Below are 27,265 nucleotides of genomic sequence, written 5' to 3'. Positions count from 1 at the left end.
TTAGGGACAAATCAGGTGAGCGGTCCATAGCACCAATAACACAACACAATGATAAGAAAATTAAAAAATAAATACATATACGCATATGCACACACACACACACACACAGTGGCTAGTATTCCACTCATATTCCTGTAACATGTTACAGAGCATAATCTGATTATAACTCTATACCTATAACTAACAGTAGGACTTAATCTGATGTAATCTGATATATACATGTCTACATAATATGATTATGTTTCCATTTTGATATCCTAATCTGGTTACACCAAAAATATCTGTCCATTCCATTTGACTTGGACATGAATAATCTGATTTTTGACTTTATTCAGACTCGTGCCGTGCTGTATGTGTGTGTGTGTTTTTCAGTGCTCATTGTTACTGTGACACAGGAAAAGTTCAGTGACGTTGTTGTTTGTGTTTGGTTTGATACTGACGTAATGGCATCCAGTAAATGTGGAACTCTGAACTCATGCAGACCTGTAACGCCCCCCGGAGGAGAGTGGGGTGAACAGTCACTGTGTTCTATATCTTTTGCATTACGTCTCCAAACAACGTCAAAGCTGGCGCTGCACTGACTCGTGCCCCGAGTCTGACAGATATACAAGTTACAGACAGGCAGACGTTCCTCAATCTATAGATAGATTAAGATTTTCGAGGAACATTCCATTCATATTCCTGTCAACATATCACGGAGCATAATCGACAATGATCTCTTTTGTCTTGTCAACGTTCAGAAGCAGGTTGTTCACCCTGCACCAGTCCACCAGATGTCGCACTTCCTCTCTGTAGGCCAGTTCGTTGTTGTCCTGAATGAGGCCCACAACTGTTGTGTCGTCCGCATATTTTACGATGTGGTTGGTGTTGTACCTGGGACGACAGTCGTGGGTCATCAGGGTGAACAGCAGGGGACTCAGGATGCAGCCCTGTGGGGAACCGGTGCTCAGGGAGATGACACTTGAGGTGTTTTACCCACACGGACAGACTGGGTTCTGTCGGTGAGGAAGTCCAGCAGCCAGTTGCACAGGGGGGTGTTGAGGCCTAGAGGGCCCAGTTTGTGTACCAGCTCCTGGGGGATGATCGTGTTGAATGCTGAGCTGAAGTCCAGAAACAGCATCTGCACGTGGGTGTTCTTGACCTCCAGGTGCTCCAGGCTCAGATGGAGAGCAGTTGAGATGGCGTCCTCAGTGGAGCAGTTAGGTTGGTACGCAAACTGGAGCGGATCGTATGATGGAGGCAGTATGGAAATTATGTGGTCCTTAACCACCCGCTCGAAGCACTTCATGATGGTCGTTGTTAGTGCAACAGGGCGAAAGTCATTAAGGCATGTGATGGTTGGTTTCTTGGGCACTGGGATGATCGTGGCAAACTTAAAGCACGGGGGGACAACAGCCTGGATCAGTGACGTGTTGAAGATGTCTGTGAGCACACGGACCAGCTGGTCTGCGCACTCCTTGATCAGCCGTCCTGGGATGTTATCTGGGCCAGATGCTTTCCGTGCGGTAACTTTTCTCAGGGCTCTCCGTACAGCAGTAGTTTCGAGCCTGAGTGCCTGTTCATCGAGGTGGGGGGTTGCCTTCCTCGCTGGGGTGTTGTTCAGAGCTTCAAATCTCCCAAAGAAGTTGTTGAGCTCATTGAGGAAGCTGATGTCGTCTCGGCAGGGTGAGGGTGTGGCTTTGTAGTCTGTGACGGTCTTGATGCCCTGCCACAGTTGTCTGGAGTTGCTGGGGTCATGGAAGAAACCTTGGACCTTCTGGCTGTGGGCGCGTTTTGCTGCCTTAATAGCACGGTTCAGATTGGCCCTCGCTGTTCTGAGTGCCACCGCTTCACCGGATTTGAAGGCAGCATTACGTTCCCTCAGGCTTGTGCGCACCTCCTTAGTCATCCAAGGTTTCTGGTTGGCCCGTGTGACTATTGTCTTTTCTACTGTGACCTCCTCCATGCACCACTGAATGTGTGTGTGTGTGTGTGTGATGGAATTTTCCGCTCACCTGCATCTTCTTCATTTTCTCGTCTGTTTACACAAACCAACATGAACTCTTGTCGTTTCTGAAAGTGAGACACGTGTGTGTGTCTGTCTGTCTGTGTGTGTGCGTGCGTGTGTGTGTGTCTCTGTGTGTTGGGTAGATGATCTGGATGGATTTTCCCTTCTCTGTGGTGTCGTGTGGTTAGGTTGCGTTTAGTGTTTCAGGGTTGAGGGTTTGATTCCTGATATGAAGACGTCTCTGTCAGACTTTTTAACTTTTACATGGATCGACTTTGTGTTTTTAAAGAATTTTTACTGCTTTTGAATACTATATATATATAGTATAATATATAGAGTGTGTATATATACATATAGATATATACTACATATATAGAGTATATATATATGTGTGTGTGTATATATATATATATGTGTGTGTATATATATATATATAAAGTGTCAGAAAATGTACTCACACACAAGTGGACATATATATACACACACTCACACATACACACACACACACCTCGGTCAGCCCCATAATCCATCTGATCTGATGAATGAGTCATGGTTCTGCAGACAGAACTGTGTGTGTGTGTGTGTGTGTGTGTTTGATGGGAAAGCTCCCATTGCATGCTGGGTAATGTCGATCTACACTTCATAATGCACTCGGCAGCGGCAGGAACCCCCCTCCACCTGCACTGTTGTTGGTACAGTCCATAATCAGGGGATTGTCCTGTGGGTGAATCCCATGGATGTATTATAAGAAGTGGATAGAGCGGGCTCCGCCTCCTCTGCCTTGAAGACAATGTTGTCATGGTAGCCACTCGTTGTACTGCAAATACTCATGCGGCCAAAAAAGCAATTTTCCCATTGACCACAATAGGAAGACATGGACACAAGCATGTACAGATCTTTATATTCTATATTTTTAATTCATGGAGTTTCACATTTGTAAAACCTTCCTAAAGACCATAAAAAGCCCAGAAAAATCCTATTGTGAGTGACGTCACAGCTGTGTACGAGCACAGCAAAGTACGGTCATGTGACGTCTCAGGAACTTTTTAATCGTCATATTATTGTTGTCATTATTTTCTTGGACAATAAATATAAAATCCCTGAGTCATGTGACAGTGATTATCATACAGTTTATCAGTGAATGGAAGAAAACCACATTCCTGTAACAACATATAAACTAATATTCACGCTCGATTAAATTATGATTTTAACCTGTGATGACGTCACTTTACTGTATTCACTATCATTTATTTATAAATCCATGGTTTAAAGACTGAAGCTAACGTGACGTCAGTATTCATGAAATCAGCTAGCGCACGTCAGCAGCATACTCCCATCATGCATTTCACTGTTCATGGACACGCCAAGCGAGTCGAGAACGTGGACGGCTCGTTCACAGATCCCAGAGGCATTCTGGGAGTAAAACTACTGCACATGCTCTTTGGGCCGCACAACCCACAAATAAACCAGGAAATCCGAAACTTTTTTGTGAGTGAGCAACGGAGCCAAAGGGGCGGAGCTACATCCAGTTCTTATAATACATCCTGGTGAATCCCCCCCCCCCCCCCGTGGTTACATGAAAATGGTATGGCCCGACTGAAAGCAGGAAGTGCCGTTTGTTTATGTCTCTTTTGAGAGTTCTTAATACAGTTCTTGTGATAGACACACTACTCGTCTCCTCTCGATTTATTACACACAAACATGGTGTCAGAAGTAAATGACCAAGTCGAGTAGCTAAGTAACACAGAAGAAGACATCAGCAACACGATGGCGTCCGCAATACCACCACCGGGAGAGATGAAATTGACCGGCGACCTCACAAACAACTGCGACGAATTCAGGACAGAGTTTGAAGATTACATGCTGGCGGCGGGTCTAAAAGAAAAAGAAAAAGACGTACAGGCAGCAACTCTGCAACGGGTGATGGGCAGTGAATGTCGACACATATATAAACACAACTTGGGACTTAGAGCGGAGCAGGCGAAAGACGCCACAGCTATCCTTGACACTTTGGAGGCACATTTCAAGCCAGCCAGGAACGTGATATTTGAAAGATACTGTACATCTTCGGCAACTGCAAGCAAGACGAAGGGAAACCCATCGATGCATTTGTAACGCGCTTAAGAGAGAAGGCTGCATCCTGTGAGTACGGGGACCTTAAAGAGGATTTGATAAGAGACAGACTGGTGCTAGGCGTGTGTGATGAGGCTGTGTGCGGTCGCCTGCTCAGACAGAAAAAGCTCACACTTTAATCAGCCATAGAAATATGCCGAGCGGCAGAACTGACGGATATGAGTTTGAAAGAGATGACACATGACAGACCTCCGGAGACGGTGCATGCAGCAGACAGCCATCGGCCGGGGGCTGCACCCTGGCAGACCCGCCATGACAGCTCTCAGAATCAGACGTCTGGCGCGAGCGAAGGCGCAACATGCAGATTTTGTGGCAACATTCACAGGCGCGGATGTGAACTTTGCCCTGCATATGGCAAGAACTGTCGCTATTGTGGAAAAGCAAGCCACTTTGCAAAAATGTGAATGACGAGGGGCCAAACTACTGAACAGCTAAACGCAGCAGATACTGAACACCCGATTTGAGCCCGTCCGACACAGAGGCACTCATATACACTGTACAGAGCATTGGGGCAGTGCAGGGATGTGGAAAGAAATGGTTTGTTAACATTAAGATGAGCGGGGGATCCCAGAGATGCCAGTTAGATTCAGGGGCGACCTGTGACGTAATGAGCATAAAAGATATGAGGAGACTGGCACCCCAGGCAGAGCTATTACCAAGCCAAACCAGATTGGTTTTATATTCAGGCCAGTCAATAAGATCCATCGGCATATTCAAAACAGAGTGAGTAGTGAGAGAAAAAATGCACGAGTTGAGCTTTGAGCTAGTGAGGAGCAGTCAGAGATCCCTGCTGTCAGGTGACACCTGCGAGCGTCTAGGTTTGATGAACTTCACCATACCTGAGGAGCTACTTATGGTTGGACATAGCAGCTCAGAGTTTCTAACTAGGCAGCATCTTATCAAAACTTATGATGACATTTTCAAAGCACCAGTTGAATTGCTCCCAGGGGAGGTTCATTTTGAGTTAGACAAAGATGTAGCTCCAGCGCAGGCTTCTCCACGTTATGTTCCATGCTCAATTAGACAAACATGAGAGAGATGGACATTTAGCCTCAGTGTCCGAACCAACCGAGTGGATTAGCAACATGGTGATAGTCAGGCAGCCAGAGAAGCTGAGGATTTGCATAGACCCCAAGTCACTAAATCTAGCTTTGAAGAGGTCCCACTACATATTGGCAACACTTGAGGATGTTTTATATAAACTGCCCAAGGCCCGTGTTTTCACTCTTGTAGACGTGTGTGATGCCTTCTTACAGTGTAAGCTAGATGAAGAAAGCAGTTACACAACCACATTTTGGACGCCCTGGGGCAGGAAATGCTGGTTAAAGCTGCCTTTCGGGGGATCGGTGGCCCCAGAGATATATCAGCGGAAACAGCATGAGCTACTGGCAGGGCTCAAGGGCGTAGAACCCATTGCAGACGATATACTGGTGGTGGGGTGTGGGGACACAGATGAGGAAGCCACAAAAGACCATGATAGGAAACTGCTAGAGCTCATGGACAGGTGCAGGGAGGTCAAGCTTAGACTGAGTCTAAAGAAACTGCAGTTTAGGGTCACATGGTCACATGGATACATTTTGTCAGCAGAGGGGCTCAGGGTGGATCCTGAGAAAGTCAGGGCTGTTCAGGATATGCCTCTCCCCACAGCAGTACAGAGACTGATAGGCTTTGTGACCTACCTGGCAAAGTTCACCCCACACCCACACACCTCCGAGAGGGAGGTGTGTGAGCCACTACGTGGGCTGCTGGACAGGGATGTCCCATGGCACTGGCTACCAAAGCATGACGCTGCAGTTGAAGAGATCGAGCGTCTGGTCACAGTGGCCCCGATCCTGAGATACTACGACGTGACTAAGCCAGTCACCATCCAGATTGATGCAAGTCAGAAAGGACTGGGCTGCTGCCTATTACAGGAGGGACAGCCAATAGGGTACGCATCACGGGCACTTACTCAGACAGAACAGAACTATGCACAAATCGAAAAAGAGTGCCTGAGTATTGTGTTTGCATGCTTGTATATTGCACAGAGGGCTGACACAAGATACACAAAACACAACATCTGTAACCTGCAGAGGGCGCAGGAGGACACAGAACAGATAAACCAGGCCGATTACCTGAATGTCACCTAAGTCAGATCAGACAACACACTGAGAGAGATGAAGCTCTTCAGTTGTTGAAGGCAGCCGTGCTCCAGGGATGGCCAGATCGCCAGGAGGACACCCCTCTGGCCATCAGAGATTACTGGTCAATCAGGGATGAGATCAATGCACAAGATGGACTGCTCTTATAAAGTCAGAGAGTCGTAGTCCCAAAATTGCTGCGTGCAGAAATGTTGAAACGCAAATGGCTATGTCAAGCTGTTATCTAAAAAAGAGAAGTTGTTATGGGATTGTTCTACAGTAGTAGTTTTCCCTCCCCAGTATTTGTGATGGTTTTAGTCACGTTTTAGTAATTTCTATATGTGATGGTTTTAGTCACGTTTTAGTCATTTCTATATGTGATGGTTTTAGTCATTTCTGTATGTGATGGTTTTAGTCACGTTTTAGTCATTTCTATATGTGATAGTTTTAGTCACGTTTTAGTCATTTCTATACGTGGTAGTTTTAGTCACGTTTTAGTCATTTCTATATGTGGTCGTTTTAGTCACGTTTTAGTCATTTCTATATGTGATGGTTTTAGTCACGTTTTAGTCATTTCTATATGTGATGGTTTTAGTCACGTTTTAGTCATTTCTATACAGTATGTGATAGTTTTAGTCACGTTTTAGTCATTTCTATATGTGGTAGTTTTAGTCACGTTTTAGTCATTTCTATATGTGGTAGTTTTAGTCACGTTTTAGTAATTTCTATATGTTATGGATTTAGTCAAGTTTTAGTCATTTCTATATGTGATAGTTTTAGTCACGTTTTAGTCATTTCTATATGTGATAGTTTTAGTCACGTTTTAGTCATTTCTATATGTGATAGTTTTAGTCACGTTTTAGTCATTTCTATATGTGATGGATTGAGTCACGTTTTAGTCATTTCTATATGTGATAGTTTTAGTCACGTTTTAGTCATTTCTATATGTGATGGTTTTAGTTGACGAAAACTCAAAAAGTTTTAGTCAGTTTTAGTTTAAAAAAAAAAAGAAGCATAGTCTTTTAACAAATACATTTGGGTCACTAAGTATTGGAGATAACTGTTGGGCAGAAACCTTTAATCTCCATATTTCACAGTTTTTCTCATGAATTGATGCCGACTTCATCATACAACAGTATCTCACATAAGTTTGACATGAAATTTTCTCGGCCGGTGGTGCGCCGCGACCGACTCTAGATCGGCTTGGAAGGGCTCGGGGCAAAGGTGGTTTTCAGCGAACCTCGCCGCTTCCCGGGGCCGCGGACATATGCACTCGCTGAGGCTTCTCCCCCCCGCCTGCCCCCGGCGCGACTGTCGATCTGAGCAGACTGTCCTCAGTGCGCCCCGACCACGTCGTGTCACCAGTGCGAGGAGCTGAATCGTCTTGAAACACGGACCATGTCATTTTTAGGTTTTGATTGACAGATGTCGTGCACTCTGAACGTCTGACAAACCACACTGACATTTACGTCCATTCTCGTCTCGTCAACGAAAAACTCACACACGTCTCGTCATGTTTCCGTCGTCAAACATGAGATGTTCATCTCGTCACCGTCTCATTATTGTCATGAAAAAAAGGGTGTCAACAAAATAATTTCGTCATCGTTGACGAAAACAACAGTGCGACACAGAACATAAAAGAGTCAACGCCTATACAATCAGAGTTAAAAAGGGAATTTTAATATTAAAATATTTAATATAAAATATTTTAATATTAAATATTCAGGTCAGGTTTTGTTTTTCCTTCTGTACAATGTCACTGAGTGTGTGTGTGTGTGTCACAGGTATCGTACACGAGAACGTGAAGATGGGTTCAGACGGAGAGAGCGACCAGGCGTCAGGGACGTCGTCTGACGAGGTCCAGAGTCCAGTCAGGGTCCGGATGAGGAACAACCACCATCGACGCATCTCTAATGAAGTGAATGAAGACACACACACACACTAACTCACTCACACACACAGGTACACAGAGGATATCACTGTGGTAGAGAGTCATCCACATGCTAGGAGGAGGAGAGGACAGATTCCTGAGGGGGACACATGACGGGGGCGGGGGGGGGATCTTCTCTTCCTCCATCTTTTATAGGAGTGATGCATTGTGGGTACAGTGGCAGTTGTGTAGTTGTTTTGTATTTAAATGAAAGCTGTTTAATGACATGTGGAAAATCCAGCTCAGCTTCACAGAAAATAACCATATTCTTTCTGGAAATATAATTGTAACGTACTGAAAAAGTCATTGAATTCACACACGTTCAGCCCTGACAGCCACCACTGCTGCGTGAGAGGGAACAGGATAGATTTGATACATTAAACAGAATGTTCTAAATACAACATTAATCTTCCTTCCTTCCTTCCTTCCTTCCTTCCTTCCTTCCCTCTGTGTTTCAGGACATAAACAAGCGTCTGTCTCTCCCGGCTGATATCAGACTACCTGAAGGATATTTGGAGAAGTTTGCGATGAACAGTCCGCCCTTCGACAAACCCATGAGTCGCAGACTACGACGAGCTTCACTGGTCAGTGCTGTGTGTGCGCGTGCGTGTGCGCGTGCGTGTGTGCGTGCGTGCGTGTGTGTGTGTGTCTTTTGATGTTGCTTTGTGGTAAAACAAAAGTAACTTGAACGTTTACTGAAAACATGGTTGACAAGGCCATTATGTCACTGACACACACACATACACAGCCGTGTCTTATACAATGACTCAGCAGGAGATGAATGATGGACATGAATGTGTGAGACGGTGCCGGATTCACCCTGTCACTTCCTCAGTGAATATTAGTGACTATCCTATCATTAAGTACAAAAAAATGTACATTTTAAAAGCAAGCCACAAAAAAACATGATACATTATTATAAATTCTCCTTTCATGAGCTGATTTTTTTTCCACCTAATTATTGAAATCAAAGATTTTAACCCTTTAAATGCCAGGTTTCTGTCATGATGTCACCGTGGTTTCAGATTAACAAACAATCATTGACCTAACTGGGTTAGGTCAATGATTAGCAGCAACGCTTGTGATAGTGCCATCTAGTGTTTTTTCTCCATATGCCGAATGTGGCCAAAAACAACGCCATCTGGTGGAGAGTAGTAAAAATTATCACTTCCAAGACAAAAACTCAGATTTATACCCAGATATAATAAAATGCATGAATGATGCTTTAATGGAAGTGAGTTAAAAAAACTGCATTTCAACGTGACATTTTTTGCACTTAACGCTGTGAGTGTAACACTTATTTATACACAGTGTATTTTTAAATTCAATCTTCCTTAAAGTTTTAGTTGGGGGCTTCTGTGGAGCCCTAAAGTGAGTGTGTGAGTGGTATGTACAGGCTGTATGAATGGGTGAATATGGCTCATACTGTAGCGATCTTTAAGTGAACGCTGTGTGTGTGTGTGTGTGTGTGTGATGACGGAGCAGCTGAGCTGAGCTGCTGCTGCTGAATAATTGATCGTGGATGGGCGACGGCCACGAGAGAAAATCGATACCAAACCAGGTTCTGTTGCAGTTGTTTTACCGTGTGATGCTGCTCGTCTGCTGCTGCCTGACACCGGACACCGTTTTCTTTAGTTACGCTAACAAATGACACCAGGGCATGTGATCAATTTAATTGTGTTACTCACTCACTTCGGCTCAATTTAATGATTGTCACGGTAAACGTAGATGATTTGACCTCTGCTGCTATATTTGCAAAGGGAACTCTTTACATATTATTCTATTTTTTTAGAACATAACATAATTATTCATAAGTCTGCTGTGTCATAACTACATCTCTGACATTTATAACAAATCAAAAATTGATCACGTTATGGTTATTTAAAAAGTGCATGTACCAAGACATCACAATGTTATGGGGGAGCGAGCTGACTGTGGCAAGATGGCCGCCAGTTCTGACGAGACATCTGGCCCCGCCTATCGCCCTGTCAGCTGAGATTGGCACAGCGCCCCCTGGGACTGTGGAAGATAAAGTGATAGAACATGGATGAATGGTTTCATCATCAGCACTGAGTCTAAATAAATAAATATGCTCAGTGATATTTCACTGTTTCCTCTTCTCTCTCCCCTCCTCTCCTCTCTTCCTCTCCTCTCCTCTCCTCTCTTCCTCTCCTCTCCTCTCCTCTCCTCTCCTCTCTAGTCGGAGATCGGCTTTGGGAAACTGGAGACCTACATCAAACTGGACAAACTTGGAGAGGTGAGAGAATCAAATTGAAAGATTTGACCTGTTTAATATAAAGATTGCCTGATAAAAAAAATGCCAACTTAAGTTTAAACTATCTTAAGTAGGTGTTTGATGCTTAATCTCAGTGTTAAACTGAAGTTTTAGTGGCCTTGTAAACAAACATTTACAGTAACTGCTGCCTTCAAATGTATTATTTTGTAAATTTGGGTTTATCCACAAAGTGACCACACGAGGCAGCAGTGGACCAGTAGCTCCTGTCCCCCCTGTGAGCTAAATACCATGATTTTCTTTATGGGGTTTGGTGTGGGACAGTGAGTGGTTTCTATAGTTTGGATAGTGTACGTTAAAAGAACCTTTCATGTCTTATTGTGTTTGAACTGTCCCTTTAAATCCCTAAAACGTCTCAGATTAGCTGTAATCTGTTGTGTTTCCTCTCTCTCTCTCTCTGCAGGGAACCTACGCCACGGTGTTCAAGGGTCGCAGCAAGTTAACGGACAATTTAGTGGCTTTGAAGGAAATCAGGCTGGAGCACGAGGAGGGCGCCCCCTGTACGGCCATCAGAGAAGGTGTGTGTGTGTGTGTGTGTGTGTGTGTGTGTGTGTCTGAGGGGAGGTCCTTATGTGTCTGACTCTGTGTCCTCTGCGTCCTCTGTGTCTCCTTCCTCTAGTGTCTCTGCTGAAAGACTTGAAACACGCCAACATCGTCACACTTCATGACATCATCCACACGGACAAGTGTCTCACACTGGTGTTTGAGTACCTGGTGAGGACGTGTGTGCGTGTGTGTGTGTGTGTGTGTGTGTGTGTGAGTGTGCGTGCGTGCGTGTGAGTTAATGGAATTATTAATAAAATCCTTTTCTTGTCTCCTCTTCCTCTTCTTCTTCTTCAGGAAAAAGACTTGAAACAGTACATGGACGACTGTGGCAGCATCATGAGTGTTCACAACGTCAAGGTAATCTGGGTCATTTTGAGGGGGAGGGGCTTATCAAATGATGTCATGTTTTATTTTAAACATAGACCAATAGAGACAGAGTCATGTGACTGTTGTTTCTGTCGCAGATCTTTCTGTTCCAGCTGTTACGAGGTCTGGCGTACTGTCACCGCAGGAAAGTCCTGCACCGAGACCTGAAACCTCAGAACCTGCTCATCAACGACCGAGGAGAACTCAAACTGGCTGACTTTGGTACTGCAGCTAAACACGCTTCCCACGGCTCCTTGAAATCCTTGTTATTTTGTGAATTTAAACAAAACAGAGGTCCTTGAAAGTTTTTGAAAATCTCCAGCTTGTCGTAAAAGTAGCGGTAAATGTTTGTGCGAGTGGCGGCCATCTTGGAATCCCATATTCTTGGCTTGGTGAGGTTGCTCTGACTTCATCGGATGTCGGAACTAAATACTACGACTGATTTGCTGCGAACTAAATACTACGACTGATTTGCTGCGAACTAAATACTACGACTGATTTACTGCGAACTAAATACTACGACTGATTACTGTGAACTACTTACTACTTACTACTTACTGTGAACTAAATACTACGACTGATTACTGTGAACTACTTACTGTGAACTAAATACTACGACTGATTACTGTGAACTACTTACTACTTACTGTGCACTAAATACTACGACTGAGTGCTGCAAACTAAATACTACGACTGATTTACTGCGAACTAAATACTACGACTGATTTACTGCGAACTAAATACTACGACTGATTTGCTGCGAACTTAATACTACGACTGTTTTGCTGCGAACTAAATACTACGACTGATTTACTGCGAACTAAATACTACGACTGTTTTGCTGCGAACTAAATACTTCGACTGATTTACTGCAAACTAAATACTACGACTGATTTACTGCGAAGTAAATAATACGACTGATTTACTGCAAACTAAATACTACGACTGATTTACTGCGAAGTAAATAATACGACTGATTTACTGCGAACTAAATACTACGACTGATTTACTGCGAACTAAATACTACGACTGATTTACTGCGAACGAAACACTGCGACTGATTTACTGCAAACTAAATACTACGACTGATTTACTGCGAACTAAATACCACAGACGTGAAATTAGCTGTAAAAGTAGCCGTGTTTGTACGAGCGGCGGCCATCTTGGTTTGATGAGGTTGCTCCGACGAGTTGGAAAATTCCGACTTCTTACCACAACACTGCCCCCTGCAGGTGGATGATTGTTGGTCCGATCTCTGTAACTGTTTAACTCATTATTGTTTTGTTTTATATTTAATAGTTTTTGGTTCATAATGATTTAAATATGTTGATTTCAGGTTTGGCTCGAGCGAAGTCTGTTCCCACCAAAACGTACTCAAATGAAGTCGTGACGCTGTGGTACCGCCCACCTGATGTTCTGCTGGGCTCCACCGAGTACTCCACACCCATCGACATGTGGTGAGAAAACACACAAACTACACACAGAAAACACATGTTCACTTTTACTGTAAGAAAAAGATGAAAACATGAATTTCTTTATATTCACTTGTTTATTGTGTTTTTATTGCGACGTGTGAGTGTTCTTTGATGCTGCAGCTATTTCCATACTGGTGAGAACCACCAGGGGGCAGTAAAAGGATCATATATTCCTTGTTCTGTGTGGATTTAAAGTGACAGCGTTTTTCCTTGGCCGAGTATATTTTATATGATTTATTTAGTGATGTTTTCCTGTGTGTGTCTGTGTGTGTGTGTGTGTGTGCGTGTGTGTGTGTGTGTGTGTGCAGGGGTGTGGGATGTATCTTTTATGAAATGATCACAGGCAGACCGTTGTTCCCTGGATCGACTGTGGAGGATGAACTTCACCTCATATTCCGCATCCTTGGTAAGACAACACCAGTGTGTATGTGTGTGTTCTTGTCAGGACCGGTAGTCCTTAATGTACGGACGAGGACGAGGATGAGGACGAGGATGAGGGTGAGGATTGTGATGAGGACGAGGATGAGGGTGAGGATTGTGATAAGGACGAGGATGAGGGTGAGGATGAGGGTGAGGATTGTGATGAGGATGAGGATGAGGGCCAAAAATGAACTGCAGCTTTAATAACGTTGAGGCTTCTGTACATTTGTTATCTGACTCATTTTAACACCAAAGAACAAGTTTCACAAACTGTGGTCAGGTCTGTGGTTCTCAAACTGTGGTACATGAGCTCCATCTGGTGGACAATCACAAACACTGTTTTACTGTTTATGTGATCAGAGAAAATGAAAGAAATCATAATAAACTGTCCTCATGAATGCAAGTCAATGCAGAGAATAACTGTACAAACACAAGTATACAGTATATATGTATACATACATATATATTTATTTATACATATATATATATGTATATGTATATATGCTCTACATAGACTCCTCCTCCTTTTCTTGAACAGGGACTCCTACAGAAGACACTTGGCTCGGCGTCACCACCAACGATGAGTTTAAAACGTACAATTTCCCTCAGTACAAAGCAGAACCTCTCGTTAACCACGCCCCCAGGTGTGTGTTTGTGTGTCTGTCTGTGTGTGTAATATGAGGAGATGTAGGATTTATGTCGAGTGTTTCAACATTTCACTTTGTTTCTCTCACAGAATCGACAGCGATGGTCACGACCTTCTGTCGATGCTTCTCCAGGTAAAAGAAATCCTTGAAAGTTTGTGAATTTGGAAAAAAATGTCAAGGCCCTTGTTAAACCACTCACTTTCCCACACACACACACACACAGTCACTCTCCCACACCAAAGCTCATAGAGAAAATCAGTGATTTTAGCTGCTGCTCCTCTGCTGCCTCGTGTGGTCACTTTGTGTCATTGAGGTCAATGTGAACGTTGGATTTCAAACAGTGAAGAGACAAAATAAGACATTTGAACTTAGTGATGGAGGCAGCAGTGTGTGTGTGTACACAAGGAAGTCTTTTTATTTGTGAGCAAAAAGCCTGAAATGTCCCTTTAATTTCTGTTCAACTCCTTTTTTTTTTTGTAGTTTGACGCAAAAAAGCGAGTTTCAGCCGAGGACGCACAGAAACACTCGTACTTCAGGACTCTGGGAGACCAGGTCCAGACGCTGGCCGACAGTGAGTCCACACTGGTCTATAATGTGTGACTGTTTGCTTGCTGCCACCTCTCTCTCACACACACACGCACACACACACACTGAATGTGGGCGTGGTCTTTAACATGTGACTGTGCTTGCAGCCGCCTCCTTGTTCTCAGTCAAAGGCGTGGAGCTGCACAAAGACCCGGGGAAGAGATCGTCAGTTTATCCAGAGTCAAGTAAGTAAAGAATAAAATACACTGAGATCAGTGAGAGTCAGCCGCTCTTATTTTGAAGGACAGAAAGGAAGTGGTGATGTAGAATAACAACAAAAAGACAAAAGATCAAATAAAACATTATTGTAGTTTCTTCTTCTTCTTCTTCTTCTTTGGTTTTAAAGGAAGTTCACTTTACGACAAAGATTTCAGATTAAATGGAAAATAAAAACATAAAATGAGAAGTTTGATATGACATCACAGATGTTTGTGTCTGTGTGTCTTTCTGCTGATAAACTGTCCACTTGTCTTTCTCTCTTTTTCCTCCTCATGCTTCTTTTCCTTATTCCCGTCTTCCACCTTTGTGAAAACCTACTCCTGAACGTGTCCTCACAACACTCCAATACTTCCCTGACCTCCTTCTCCCTGACTCCTGACCTCCTCTGACCCCCTCCGACCTCCTCCTCCCTGACCCCTGACCTGCTTCTCCCTGACCTCTGACCTCCCCTGTACAAAGTGCTGGTCCATAAGTTAGGCTCTGCTCCCTCACAGTTCTTCCAGAGAGAATCAGCCAATCACAGACCTCAGAGTCACAGTCTGTCGTCCACCTCTACTGGCTGAGTGTGTGAGTGTCATCTACCATTCTGTCTGTTTAACCTTTAACCTCTCTTTCTGTCTGTCTGCCTGTCTCTCTCTCTCTCTCTCTCTCTCTCTCTGCCTATCTCTCTGTCTCTGTCTGTCTGTCTCTCTCTGTCTGCCTATCTCTCTGTCTCTGTCTGTCTGTCTGTCTGCCTGTCTCTCTGTCTGTCTGTCTGCCTGTCTCTCTCTCTCTCTCTCTCTCTCTCTCTCTTGTATAAACTGGAGTAGAAAACAAAATCATTGTGGTTCTTTTTTTATTTCCAGTTCTCTTCAGGTTCTTGCAGCGAGAGCTGTAGCCTGTAAGTCCTGGTCTGGTTTGGTTTTGATGTTGCAGTGTGTTACAGTTACTATTTAGCATGACTCAGCAGTTCTGACCGTCAAAGGAACACAACACTCACTCATGAAGATGATTGACAGCTTTGATTGTGTGTCTGTGTGTGTGAGTATTACTAATGTTGTGGGGACCTAAAACTGTTTACACAGTCACATTATAGGGACTTGTCTTGTTGTGGGGACAAAAATCAGGTCCCCACAACGTAAATAACTACATTTTAAGGTTAGGTTGAGGTTAGGATTAGGATTAGGCCAGTAGTAATTGAGGTTAAGGTTAGAGTTAGTCTCCAGGAAATTAATGTAAGTCAATGCAATGTCCCCTCAAGTCATAAATGTCCAACATGTGTGTGTGTGTGTGTGTGTGTGTGTGTTTTTGCAGATGTGGAGTTTTGTGTTTTTATAAATCTAATCTAAAGTATTTCTCTGTGTTTCAGCTCAGGGGAAGAGCAGGAGACAGAGTGTGTTGTTTTAGACGCTGAGGACAGGAGGACACATGGAGTTGGCCCCGCCCCCCCGAGACACACATTCACTGACCCTGAGACACTGAAGGAGTGATAAACACTGAAAAAGACAGTAAAAACACACACACACACCTAAGGCTGAAGAATTCATACTTTATTAAAGATATAAATTAAAAAGACTTGAAGTTCAACCTTAAAGATGGAAAAACGTGAAAACCTTGGAGATTCTCCCACGTCGCTGCCGCCGCCGCTGCTGCTATTACCTCCACTGACCAGGAGAGGGCAGCAACTAAGGAAGTGGTTGAACTCAAACAGAAGTGAGAGGATGAAGGAGTGAACGCAGACGAAGAGAAACATACGACTCTGAAGGTGAAGGTTTTTGTGTTGTTCATTAAGAGACACACACACACACACACACTCTGATAGTTCCGTTTTTTGAAGTGTGTAAAAAGCAAACTCATCTGAAATGTAATTGTGTAGTGAAACAGTTAAATTCACTCACACAGGATTTTTTAGCCATTCAACAAAAATCTAAGGTAATAAAATCTGCGTCAGCTGAAGTCTACGATATCTTGTTCACGACTTTTCCAACAAGAAACTGAAGTTCGTAAACCACACACACACACACACACACACACACACACACACACACACACACACACTTCCACACCAAAGTCCATAGAGAAAATCCGTGCTTTTAACATCACACACACAGGAGTAGTTGATCCACTGCTGCCTCCATCACTGAGTTCAAATGTCTAATTTTGTCACTTAAGTGTTTGAAATCCAACCTTCAGATTGACCTCAGTGACACAAAGTGACCACACGAGGCAGCAGAGGACCAGCAGCTCAAATTTACTGATTTTCTCTGAGATTTGGTGTGGGGGGTGAAACTTGAGTTTCCTGTCAGAAAAGGAAGTCTCATACAGAAACAAAGAGGCTGCAGCCATGTTTCCTTCATGTCTCACACTGCACTGAAAACACTGAACTGTCCCTTTAAGTGTGTTTTGCTCATAAGAGTTTACAAAGAAAAGGTTTAGCACCTTATTGTCCACTGGTGATCAGGGTGATTGTCATGACCTTGTGACCTCATCAGGGTGTCCAAGCTCGGACCAAAATAATTGACCAAAAGAACATCATCTGTCACTCACACTCTCTCACACACACATGCACTCTCACATACACACGCATGCTCTTTGCACCTGTTTTACCTCTTCACATCAATCATTAGCCCCGCCTCCTTGTGCCCAGCTCCACCTGTGTTTCTTTTTTCTTTTTTTAAATCTGTAAATCTGTGATGAATCCAGATGAATTCAGGCTCTCACTGGATCATGTGACTGCCGGACATGTTGCACATTCCCTCGAGCTCAGGACTTACAGGACTTAATGCTAGTGTCGTGTTATGAGCGCCCCGCCCCCTTCCTTCTCAGACTCCTCCCCCGTGTAGAGCAGAGTAAATGGTTTGTCAGTTTATTGTCGAGTAAACTCTGTTCTGCGAGGCTCTAAAACACTGACAGACGAGTAAACTCTGTTCTGCGAGGCTCTAAAACACTGACAGACGAGTAAACTCTGTTCTGCGAGGCTCTAAAACACTGACAGACTAGTAAACTCTGTTCTGCGAGGCTCTAAAACACTGACAGACTAGTAAACTCTGTTCTGCGAGGCTCTAAAACACGGACAGACGAGTAAACTCTGTTCTGTGAGGCTCTAAAACACGGACAGACGAGTAAACTCTGTTCTGTGAGGCTCTGAAACACTGACAAATGAGAAAAACTAATTTCTGCGAGGCTCTAAAACACTGACAGACGAGTAAACTCTGTTCTGCGAGGCTCTGAAACACTGACAGATGAGTAAACTCATTTCTGCGAGGCTCTAAAACACTGACAGACGAGTAAACTCTGTTCTGCGAGGCTCTAAAACACTGACAGACGAGTAAACTCTGTTCTGCGCGGCTCTGAAACACTGACAGACGAGTAAACTCTGTTCTGCGAGGCTCTAAAACACTGACAGATGAGTAAACTCTGTTCTGCGAGGCTCTAAAACACTGACAGACGAGTAAACTGTGTTCTGCGAGGCTCTAAAACACTGACAGATGAGTAAACTCTGTTCTGCGAGGCTCTAAAACACTGACAGACGAGTAAACTGTGTTCTGCGAGGCTCTAAAACACTAGCAGATGAGTAAACTGTTCTGTGAGGCTCTAAAACACTGACAGACGAGTAAACTGTTCTGTGAGGCTCTAAAACACTGACAGACGAGTAAACTCTGTTCTGCGAGGCTCTAAAACACTGACAGACGAGTAAACTCTGTTCTGCGAGGCTCTGAAACACTGACAATTGAGAAAAACTAATTTCTGCGAGGCTCTAAAACACTGACAGACGAGTAAACTCTGTTCTGCGAGGCTCTAAAACACGGACAGACGAGTAAACTCTGTTCTGTGAGGCTCTGAAACACTGACAAATGAGAAAAACTAATTTCTGCGAGGCTCTAAAACACTGACAGACGAGTAAACTCTGTTCTGCGAGGCTTTAAAACACTGGCAGACAAGTAAACTCTGTTCTGCAAGGCTCTAAAACACTGACAGACGAGTAAACTCTGTTCTGCGAGGCTCTAAAACACTGACAGACGAGTAAACTCTGTTCTGCGCGGCTCTGAAACACTGACAGACGAGTAAACTCTGTTCTGCGAGGCTCTAAAACACTGACAGACGAGTAAACTCTGTTCTGCGAGGCTCTGAAACACTGACAATTGAGAAAAACTAATTTCTGCGAGGCTCTAAAACACTGACAGACGATTAAACTCTGTTCTGCGAGGCTCTAAAACACGGACAGACGTGTAAACTCTGTTCTGTGAGGCTCTGAGACACTGACAAATGAGAAAAACTAATTTCTGTGAGGCTCTAAAACACTGACAGACGAGTAAACTCTGTTCTGCGAGGCTTTAAAACACTGGCAGACAAGTAAACTCTGTTCTGCGAGGCTCTAAAACACTGACAGACGAGTAAACTCTGTTCTGCGAGGCTCTGAAACACTGACAGACGAGTAAACTCTATTCTGCGAGGCTCTAAAACACTGACAGACGCGTAAACTCTGTTCTGCAAGGCTCTAAAACACTGACAGATGAGTAAACTGTTCTGCGAGGCTCTAAAACACTGACAGACGAGTAAACTCTGTTCTGCGAGGCTCTAAAACACTGACAGACGAGTAAACTCTGTTCTGCGAGGCTCTAAAACACTGACAGACGAGTAAACTCTGTTCTGCGCGGCTCTGAAACACTGACAGACGAGTAAACTCTGTTCTGCGAGGCTCTAAAACACTGACAGATGAGTAAACTCTGTTCTGCGAGGCTCTAAAACACTGACAGACGAGTAAACTCTGTTCTGCGCGGCTCTGAAACACTGACAGACGAGTAAACTCTGTTCTGCGAGGCTCTAAAACACTGACAGACGAGTAAACTGTGTTCTGCAAGGCTCTAAAACACTAGCAGATGAGTAAACTGTTCTGTGAGGCTCTAAAACACTAGCAGATGAGTAAACTCTGTTCTGCAAGGCTCTAAAACACTGGCAGACGAGTAAACTCTGTTCTGCGAGGCTCTAAAACACTGACAGACGAGTAAACTGTGTTCTGTGCGGCTCTGAAACACTGACAGACAAGTAAACTCTCTGTTCTGCGCGGCTTTAAAACACTGACATGGGCGTGGTTATTGCTCACACCAACATAAACCTGTAACATTCCCTTAGCTAGTACGTAAAAGAGACTGTAGATGAAACACTGCCACTGCCGCTGGCATCAGGAGCAGATGGTTTAGGCGACAAAAAACTCAAACCTCCTGAGGATTCAGCCGCAGGATGCAGACACTTTGTCGTCTTATGTTGCGACTGCCAAATACTACAGGACCAAAAAGTCGATCCTCCAACACAGGTGTCCATTTAAGCACACGACTGTTATGCTGCTTTCACACCAAACGTGAATTTTGGTGTTGCCGTTAGTCATTCGAGCCACAGGAACCGCCACCGTCATCAACTTCTTCACCAACCATTTGCCGCCCTCTCTCCTTGGCCCGGTACCTGTCGTCGAGCTCCAGGTGCTCATTCACACAATTTACGACACGGAGTCTGTGTCTACTCGCGTACATTCGTTCACTTTGTATGTAAATGCTACATGCCATCGTCTCCTGATAGCATGGAGCTCGACATCTCCTGCAGACCTCAGTCTGACCTGACCCTACCAGGTGAGGGCAGCAGCAGCAGCAGCATGGTCAGTTCAGTCCAGTTTATTCTTCAGGTGAACACCCAGGTTTAAACTCAGTTTAAAGTATGTGACGTCCAGCTCTCCCATGTCGTCACAAAATGTGCAAAAATGATCTTGCGATGCGTCACACACCATAAAACACACAAATCAGCTGACATGTACTGTATCTGAGAGACAACTGGGCGGCGGCGGCGGTCAGAAGGACAGAGTGTGACTGGATATGTAGCATGTACATAGACGAGCCCTCACTCTGTATATAAACATGTACAGGTTTGATACAACTGTTCACATTCTGGCTCTTTTTCTTAAATTTTTCTTTATTGAATTTCTTTATATCATAGCAATATTTTCTGTAATCAATAAAAAGACAAGGTAAAAGGATGATTAGCATTTTATTTAGAGAAGGGATAATGACTGTGAATGATGAAACTGTGAGACTTGACTTAACTGATGATGATGATGACGACAGGTTATTGTTATTATTATTTTATGTTTTTACGCTGTTTTTTGCTTTTAAACATGCTGGATCCAAAAGGCTGGAGTGACGACGTATCACGATGCAAAAGAGTACTAGGCATGTTCTGTGTGTGTGTGTGTGGGCTGTTTGAGCACAGACCTTCAGAAGTTTATGGGATGTTAATACCTAATAAAAAAAATTCTTTAGGTCCTTTTGTCTCATAATTATTTTTATTTTTCAGTGGAAAAAACCCCAAAAGTTTGTTTCTTTCTTTCCTTAATAGCGTTAAAGGCCCAATATGAAAGAATTACTGACATCTAGTGGTGAGAGTGCAGATTGCAAACAATTATACAGTTCTAACTATACATATATCTGAATATCATCAGCATAACAATGTTACTCAATCCTTGTAACAATGGTGTTAAAAAGCTAATTCTACAGTTTAAAAAATTAATAATCACTCGTTTATAAATGTTAACGTGAACCTTTTAGGCTGCGTCAAAATGAAGGTTCACTTTAAGGTGCACTTTTTGCCTTTACTTTAGCAGATTAAATCATACCAAACTTGTAATGTTGTAAATTTGTTACATGCATATAATCTTTATATGTTTTGGACTATATATAAATAAATACAATACAATTCATGTCAGATAGAAATGATTTAAAAAGATGATAAAATCCATTTTTGGTGCTTCGATGGACATATCAGTATATCATCAGCATATCGGTGGTACTTTTAAGTTCATGCCTCAATAAAAAAGACATTAGTTGTAAAGTTTTAATCTTTTAGAGATTGTTTGGGTGAGACTCTCTGGCTCTTGTTGACAGTGGCAACAGTCGTCTCGCCCTCAGACGAGTCGGATGTCCACGGGTTCCGTCCACACAAGATGGCCGCTACGGCATATCCTCGAAACTAAGAATAAAAACACATGCAAACATACATGTGGTTAATAAGTTGTACTGGACAATATTTGTCTGCCTGTTTTTGGATTAAGTATTAAGGGTGGGATTACCTGTCTGTTCATGAATATGTATATGATGGGGTTGTAGACGGTGCTGCTCTTAGCCAGATAAACAGGTACAGTGGCGAGAACCGGGTCGACGTGCAGACTGGAGTCGACGACGACCGCTAACGCCATGGAGGCGTACGGCAGCCACGTGACCAGGAAGGCAAACACCATCACCACCACCATACGAGCCACCTGCACCTCCGCACGGTTTGTGCTTCCGGCCTCGGACACCTGAAGCTTGGTTACCTAGGAGACCAAGGTGCAAAAACTGAGGACTGAGGATCTGGAAGTCCACAGAAGGAGGAGGGGGCCACTCACCTGACGAAGTGTCCACAGTAGACGAGAGTACGACGCCATGATGATGGAGAAGGGCACCGCAAAGCAAAAGGAAAAGTAAATGACGATGTACGACATGTTGCCGACATCGCGGCTGTACCAGTTGGGGGCGCAGGAAGTCTTTATGCCCTCCAGCTCGTAACTTCCCCAACCAAAGAGCGGCGGAGTGTTCCACACAAACGACCACACCCAGGACAGAACCACAGCGGCGATGGCGTGTCTGAGGACCACACACACACAGAGAGGAGGGTGTGAGGGATTGACAGGAAGCAGTTCTGGTCCCTGCTGGTTCATTCGTTACCTGGTCTGGAACAGAACGGCTCCCATGGGATAACACACCACGATGTAGCGTTCCACAGAAATGATCGTGATTGTGCACAGACTTGCGATACCTGCGAGAAAAGAGAAGACGTAATAATAAAAAAACAAACAGCTAGTTAACAGGTTACGAGTTACATATTTTATTTTATTATTTATTGTATCATTGTATATATTATTTTACTTGTCCACATTTGTCTAGTTCTTGATATCTTGATAATCCATCATGATGTTGCAGTTAAAAATACTGTACATTACAGAGTAAAAGAGTTTGTTTTGATATATAAATACAGTATATATGTACTGTATATATACACATATATGTATATAATAGTTCAAAATATAAAATACTTAATAAAAAAACATTTATGATGCAAAATGAATCTGTAAATAACAATAGACAGAAATAGAATAGAATGAAAACATTAAATTAACACTAGACAAGCATACATATATATATATATATATATATATATATATATACACATGTATATATATATATATATATATATATATATATATATACACATGTATATACACTGCCGGTCACATGGTTGGACTGCCTTTAGCTTTGATTACGGCACTCATTCACTGTGGCATTGTTTCCATAAGCTACTGCAATGTCACAAGATGTATTTCCATCCAGTATTGCATTCATTTTTCACCAAGATCTTGTATTGATGATGGGAGAGTCGGCCACTGAGCAAAGCCTTCTCCAGCACATCCCAAAGACTCTCAATGGGGTTAAGGTCTGGACTCTGTGGTGGCCAATCCATGTCTCATGCTCCCTGAACCACTCTTTCACAATTTGAGCCTGAAGAATCCTGGCATTGTCATGTTGGAATATGCCCATGTCATCAGGGAAGAAAAAAAATGCATTGATGGAAAATCTGGTCATTCATTATATTCCGGTAGTCAGCTGACCTCATTCTTTGGGCACATAATGTTGCTGAACCTAGACTTGACCAACTGCAGCAACCCCTTACCTATTTGCTTAGTTAAATCCAGGTGGCGACTTTTTTTTGGCCAGGCAGTGTATATATATATATGTATATATATGTATGTACAGTATATATATACATACATATATATACACATGTATATATATATATATATATATATATATATATACATATATATGTATATATATATATATATATATACAGTACTGTGCAAAAGTTTCAGGCACCACCAGCTCTGTTGTTGTTCTGTCTGTCAAATTCTGTGATCATTGGAATTTGGAATGAAGTCATGCGACAGGATTTACCAGTAACATTAATAAAGGTTCCACTCCAGTATTAACAGAGCTGTGGTATTGTTCAAGTGTAAGGGTAGATCACGCTAAATACTTGACACCTGTAGAGGATGTTTTTTTTTTTTCTTTTTTTTTTTTTTAAACAACAAAAAACTGCATACATATTTTCTGGATGTGTTCCAGTAAAGTGAAATTGAAATAATTATCCTCTGTTGTCGGTATAGCATTGCTAAAACAACAAATCTAATGGTGGCCAAAGACTTCTGCACAGTACTGTATGTATGTATATATATATATAAATATATATATATATACATATATATATACATATACATGTACATATATAAACATATAGAAATACTTGGGTGATGTGCAACCCATCACATAATAAACAGTGTAGACAGGAAGTTGCTCACAGAAGACAAAAATCACACAGTGCATCTTTAACGTGGTCTCACCAAAGAATGCGACGGCGAAGCCCTCCAACACGCAGCCCACTCGTCCCAGGCCGAAGTGTCCCGTGGCGGTGGTGACGGTGGTGGGCAGGCCTCCGAACACGGCGCAGCCCAGGTCACACACGGCCAGGTTGACCAGGGCGTAGCTGAGCGGCTGCCTCAGCTGCCGGTGTCTCACTGTCACCACGATCACCAGCACGTTGAGGGCGATTCCCGCCACAGAGAACGCCCCCATGATGGCGGCCAGAGCGGTGTAAACGCCCCGAGAGAGGAGCAGAGGCGGCGCGGCCTCAGCGGAGCCGTTTCCAACCGTCTCCATGAGGTGTGTGGGAGAGGACTGAAACAATGACACCTGACAGAAGGACGAAGGCTCCACACGCATCATTTAATTCTGACAAAACCAAATCCCAAGATCCCAAGATCCCAAGATTGTGGGAGGCAATCATTCTAATGTGAGAGCTTCTTAAGACTTTCAGTGACTGCAGCTGCTCCTGAGAGATGAAGCAGGGATGAAGTGAAGGCTAGAGGACAGGATTATGGCCACATTTTTAGATTATTATCTGAGAATAGATATACTGTATATAAGAATATTCTCACAATGATGTCTCTAATCTCAGAAATCATTTTTTTCCTCCGAATATCTTTTTCCCCCCGAGATGTATCGTCTTTATTCTTCTTTGATTAAAGTCGAATTCTGCCTTTTTTCTATATATTGACTTAGTATCTCAAAATAATGACTTAGTTTGTCATTATTTTGAGTTAATAAGTGTTACGACCAGGCAGAGGGGAAAAACCTGATCACAACATGAGTAATGAGGCTCCCAAGAAACCACCAGCAACACGTCAAACAAACAACCATTTTAAAGATTTATTAAAATCAAGCAGAAAGTGTCTGAGGAAGTCCCTGCAGCTGGGATGTTCAGGCCTCTTATTTGAATTCCTTTCTGTGCAGGACCAATCAGCTCCCAGGATCCACCCTAGACAGGCTTAGTGTGTCTAAATGATGGAAGGGGGACAAGGGTAAATTGGGTGGCAGGTTCTGAGTCTGTGTTGGACCTGACGTTGGTTTCTGCCCCACTGGCTCGGATGTGCATGTGGGAGGTGTGGTCTGAATCTACGATAGGTAGTGATCACTATCCTATAATGTGCACACTGGGTGATCAGGTTGTGGAGGGTGTAGGGGGTGGTAACTCTCGGTGGGTATTTGGGAAGGCGGATTGGAATGCATTTTTAGGAGTACATGAGAAGGGCTGACCTATCGGGGGAAGTTGATAAATTTAATGAGCGGTTCACATCAGTGGTTATAAAAGCAGCAGAAGGGGCAATACCCCAGAGTAAGGGTCGGAGGGAGAGGAAGCTAGTCCCCTGGTGGTCTGAAGAATGTCAGCAGGCGGTGAGGGAAAGAAATAGGGCATTTAATGTAGTAAAGAGGACACTTACACAACATCACCTGTTCCAGTATAAGAGGGCTCAGGCGCTCCTCAGGAGGACAGGGAAGACAAAAAGAAGGCGGGGGGAGATAGTAAAGAGTGGGGGTACCTGGTGTTGGTGAGTGGGGAAGAGAGGGCAATAACAGATGGGTAGAAGGCAGAGTTTATGGCCAGATCTTTTGCTAAGGTACACAGGCTGGAGAATTTGTCTAAAGAAAGGATAAGTAGGAGGGAAAAAACTTTGAGTCTCCACTCAGGTGTGGTAAGTAGGAAGGTTGGGGGGAGTACTATTCTGGATGAGCCCTTTACATTAGCAGCGATGGTTAGAGCTATAAATAAGTCCAAGCCCACCTCGCCCGGTAAAGATAGGGTGTGTTATAAGATGCTGCAAAACTTGGGGGATGGGGCATTGTGAGCATTGCGGAATCTCTATAATAAAGTGTGGGGGGAGGGGAAGATGCCGCAGGTGTGGAAAGAAGCAATGGTGGTGCCAGTTTGGAAACCAGGCAAGGACCCCACAGTGCCTTCAAGCTACAGACCAATTGCTTTGACCTCCAATATATGCAAGGTGATGGAGAGAATGGTGGCGGACAGGTTGTTGTACGTGTTGGAGAGAAGAGGTGTGCTGGCGGGATATCAGTGTGGATTTAGGAAAGGAAGAAACACCATGGACGCAGTGATTAGATGAGAGGATGAAATAAGGAGGGCCCAGGCGAATAGGGAGTCAGTTGTTGCAGTATTCTTCGACATAGAGAAGGCATATGACATGATGTGGAGAGAGGGTCTGCTGATTAAACTGCACAAGCTGGGGGTAAGTGGGAGGGTCTTTAATTGGATTAGATACTTCCTAACTGAGAGGAAGATTCAGGTCCGGGTTGGCTCTGCCTTGTCCAGTCAGTTTATAGTTAATAATGGAACTCCTCAGGGGAGTGTAATCAGTCCTCTTCTTTATATAATCATGATAAATGATATATTTTCTGGGGTCCCGGGAAACATAGGGAGGTCCCTATTTGCAGATGATGGGGCTCTCTGGAAAAGGGGGAGAAGTGACGAGAATGGGGTCAAGAGGGTGCAGGAAGCTATAAATGAGGTGGAGCAGTGGGGGTTTGACTCTGTTCTCTGTTGAGAAGACGAAAACTATGTACTTCACGAGGAAGAAGGTCCAGGCGGGTCTGAGCCTCAGGGTGTATGGGCAAGAGCTGGAGAGGGTTGGATCCTTTAAGTATTTAGGGATGGTGTTTGACACTCGTCTGACCTGGGAGAGACATGTAAAGAGGATAGGAGATAGGGGGAAAAGGGTTTTGAACATGATGGGGTGCCTAGCAGGTAGAAGTTGGGGGACTAGTTGTGAGGCTGGATTGGCTTCAGGCTCAGGCTTTGAGGATTTGCAGTGGGGCATTCAAGTCTTCCCCAGTGCCTGCACTGCAAGTGGCGTTCGGTGAAATGCCACTGGAGATAAGGAGGTGGCAGTTGATGGCAAGTTACTGGACCAGTAAAAGAGGGCATTAAAGAAGGAGAGGATTAAGATGCATATTAGTATTAGTAAGGAAGAGGCAAAGGGGGTAATCTGGGGAAAAGGCTAATCAGCTGTGGCAGGTCAAATGGGATAGGGAACAGAAGGGTCGACACTTTTACCAGGTGCAGCCTAGTATTAAGGGGC

The 27,265-nt window shown here is 43.7% G+C and overlaps 2 protein-coding genes across 11 annotated transcripts in view; one reads left to right on the top strand and one right to left on the bottom strand.

The window, feature by feature from the left end:
• The window catches only part of LOC131468113 (cyclin-dependent kinase 17-like), a 40,598-nt gene extending 19,588 nt beyond the window's left edge, over nucleotides 1–21,010 (top strand). For 4 of the 10 annotated variants that reach the window (XM_058642008.1, XM_058642018.1, XM_058642009.1 and 1 more), the window contains 15 exons: nucleotides 8,025–8,158; nucleotides 8,629–8,754; nucleotides 10,371–10,427; nucleotides 10,867–10,981; nucleotides 11,083–11,177; nucleotides 11,304–11,366; nucleotides 11,474–11,597; nucleotides 12,712–12,832; nucleotides 13,159–13,256; nucleotides 13,809–13,914; nucleotides 14,007–14,049; nucleotides 14,398–14,488; nucleotides 14,610–14,687; nucleotides 15,216–15,288; nucleotides 16,070–21,010. In XM_058642008.1, the coding sequence (XP_058497991.1) occupies nucleotides 8,025–8,158; nucleotides 8,629–8,754; nucleotides 10,371–10,427; nucleotides 10,867–10,981; nucleotides 11,083–11,177; nucleotides 11,304–11,366; nucleotides 11,474–11,597; nucleotides 12,712–12,832; nucleotides 13,159–13,256; nucleotides 13,809–13,914; nucleotides 14,007–14,049; nucleotides 14,398–14,488; nucleotides 14,610–14,687; nucleotides 15,216–15,288; nucleotides 16,070–16,190 (1,445 nt within the window). In that variant the 3' untranslated portion in view covers nucleotides 16,191–21,010. Of the gene's footprint in view, nucleotides 1–8,024; nucleotides 8,159–8,628; nucleotides 8,755–10,370; nucleotides 10,428–10,866; nucleotides 10,982–11,082; nucleotides 11,178–11,303; nucleotides 11,367–11,473; nucleotides 11,598–12,711; nucleotides 12,833–13,158; nucleotides 13,257–13,808; nucleotides 13,915–14,006; nucleotides 14,050–14,397; nucleotides 14,489–14,609; nucleotides 14,688–15,180; nucleotides 15,289–15,566; nucleotides 15,602–16,069 lie in introns of all 10 variants that reach the window. The other 6 variants (XM_058642016.1, XM_058642019.1, XM_058642010.1 and 3 more) reach the window with 5 other exon arrangements.
• Nucleotides 21,011–21,220: 210 nt separating this feature from the next.
• parapinopsina (parapinopsin a) lies at nucleotides 21,221–24,443 on the bottom strand. Its single transcript, XM_058642020.1, has 5 exons — nucleotides 24,179–24,443; nucleotides 22,449–22,539; nucleotides 22,130–22,367; nucleotides 21,815–22,057; nucleotides 21,221–21,714 (listed from the first exon to the last, which is right to left on the bottom strand). The coding sequence occupies exons 1-5, from the start codon at nucleotides 24,408–24,410 to the stop codon at nucleotides 21,580–21,582; spliced, it is 939 nt and encodes a 312-aa protein (XP_058498003.1). The 5' UTR covers nucleotides 24,411–24,443; the 3' UTR covers nucleotides 21,221–21,579.
• Between the last annotated feature and the right edge of the window lie 2,822 nt (nucleotides 24,444–27,265).

The sequence above is a fragment of the Solea solea genome, chromosome 11, assembly GCF_958295425.1.
Source record: "Solea solea chromosome 11, fSolSol10.1, whole genome shotgun sequence".
Lineage (NCBI taxonomy): Eukaryota > Metazoa > Chordata > Actinopteri > Pleuronectiformes > Soleidae > Solea > Solea solea.
This window is presented reverse-complemented; position numbering and strand designations above follow the sequence as displayed.

Bases quoted from the DNA above. Each gene is read 5' to 3' on its own strand.
- parapinopsina (XM_058642020.1), bottom strand. From the start codon at position 24,410: ATGGGGGCGTTCTCTGTGGCGGGAATCGCCCTCAACGTGCTGGTGATC. The intron at 22,540-24,178 runs GTGAGACCACGT...CTTTTCTCGCAG, and splicing joins CTTCGCCGTCGCATTCTTTG to GTATCGCAAGTCTGTGCACA. The intron at 22,368-22,448 runs GTAACGAATGAA...TGTGGTCCTCAG, and splicing joins GCCGTTCTGTTCCAGACCAG to ACACGCCATCGCCGCTGTGG.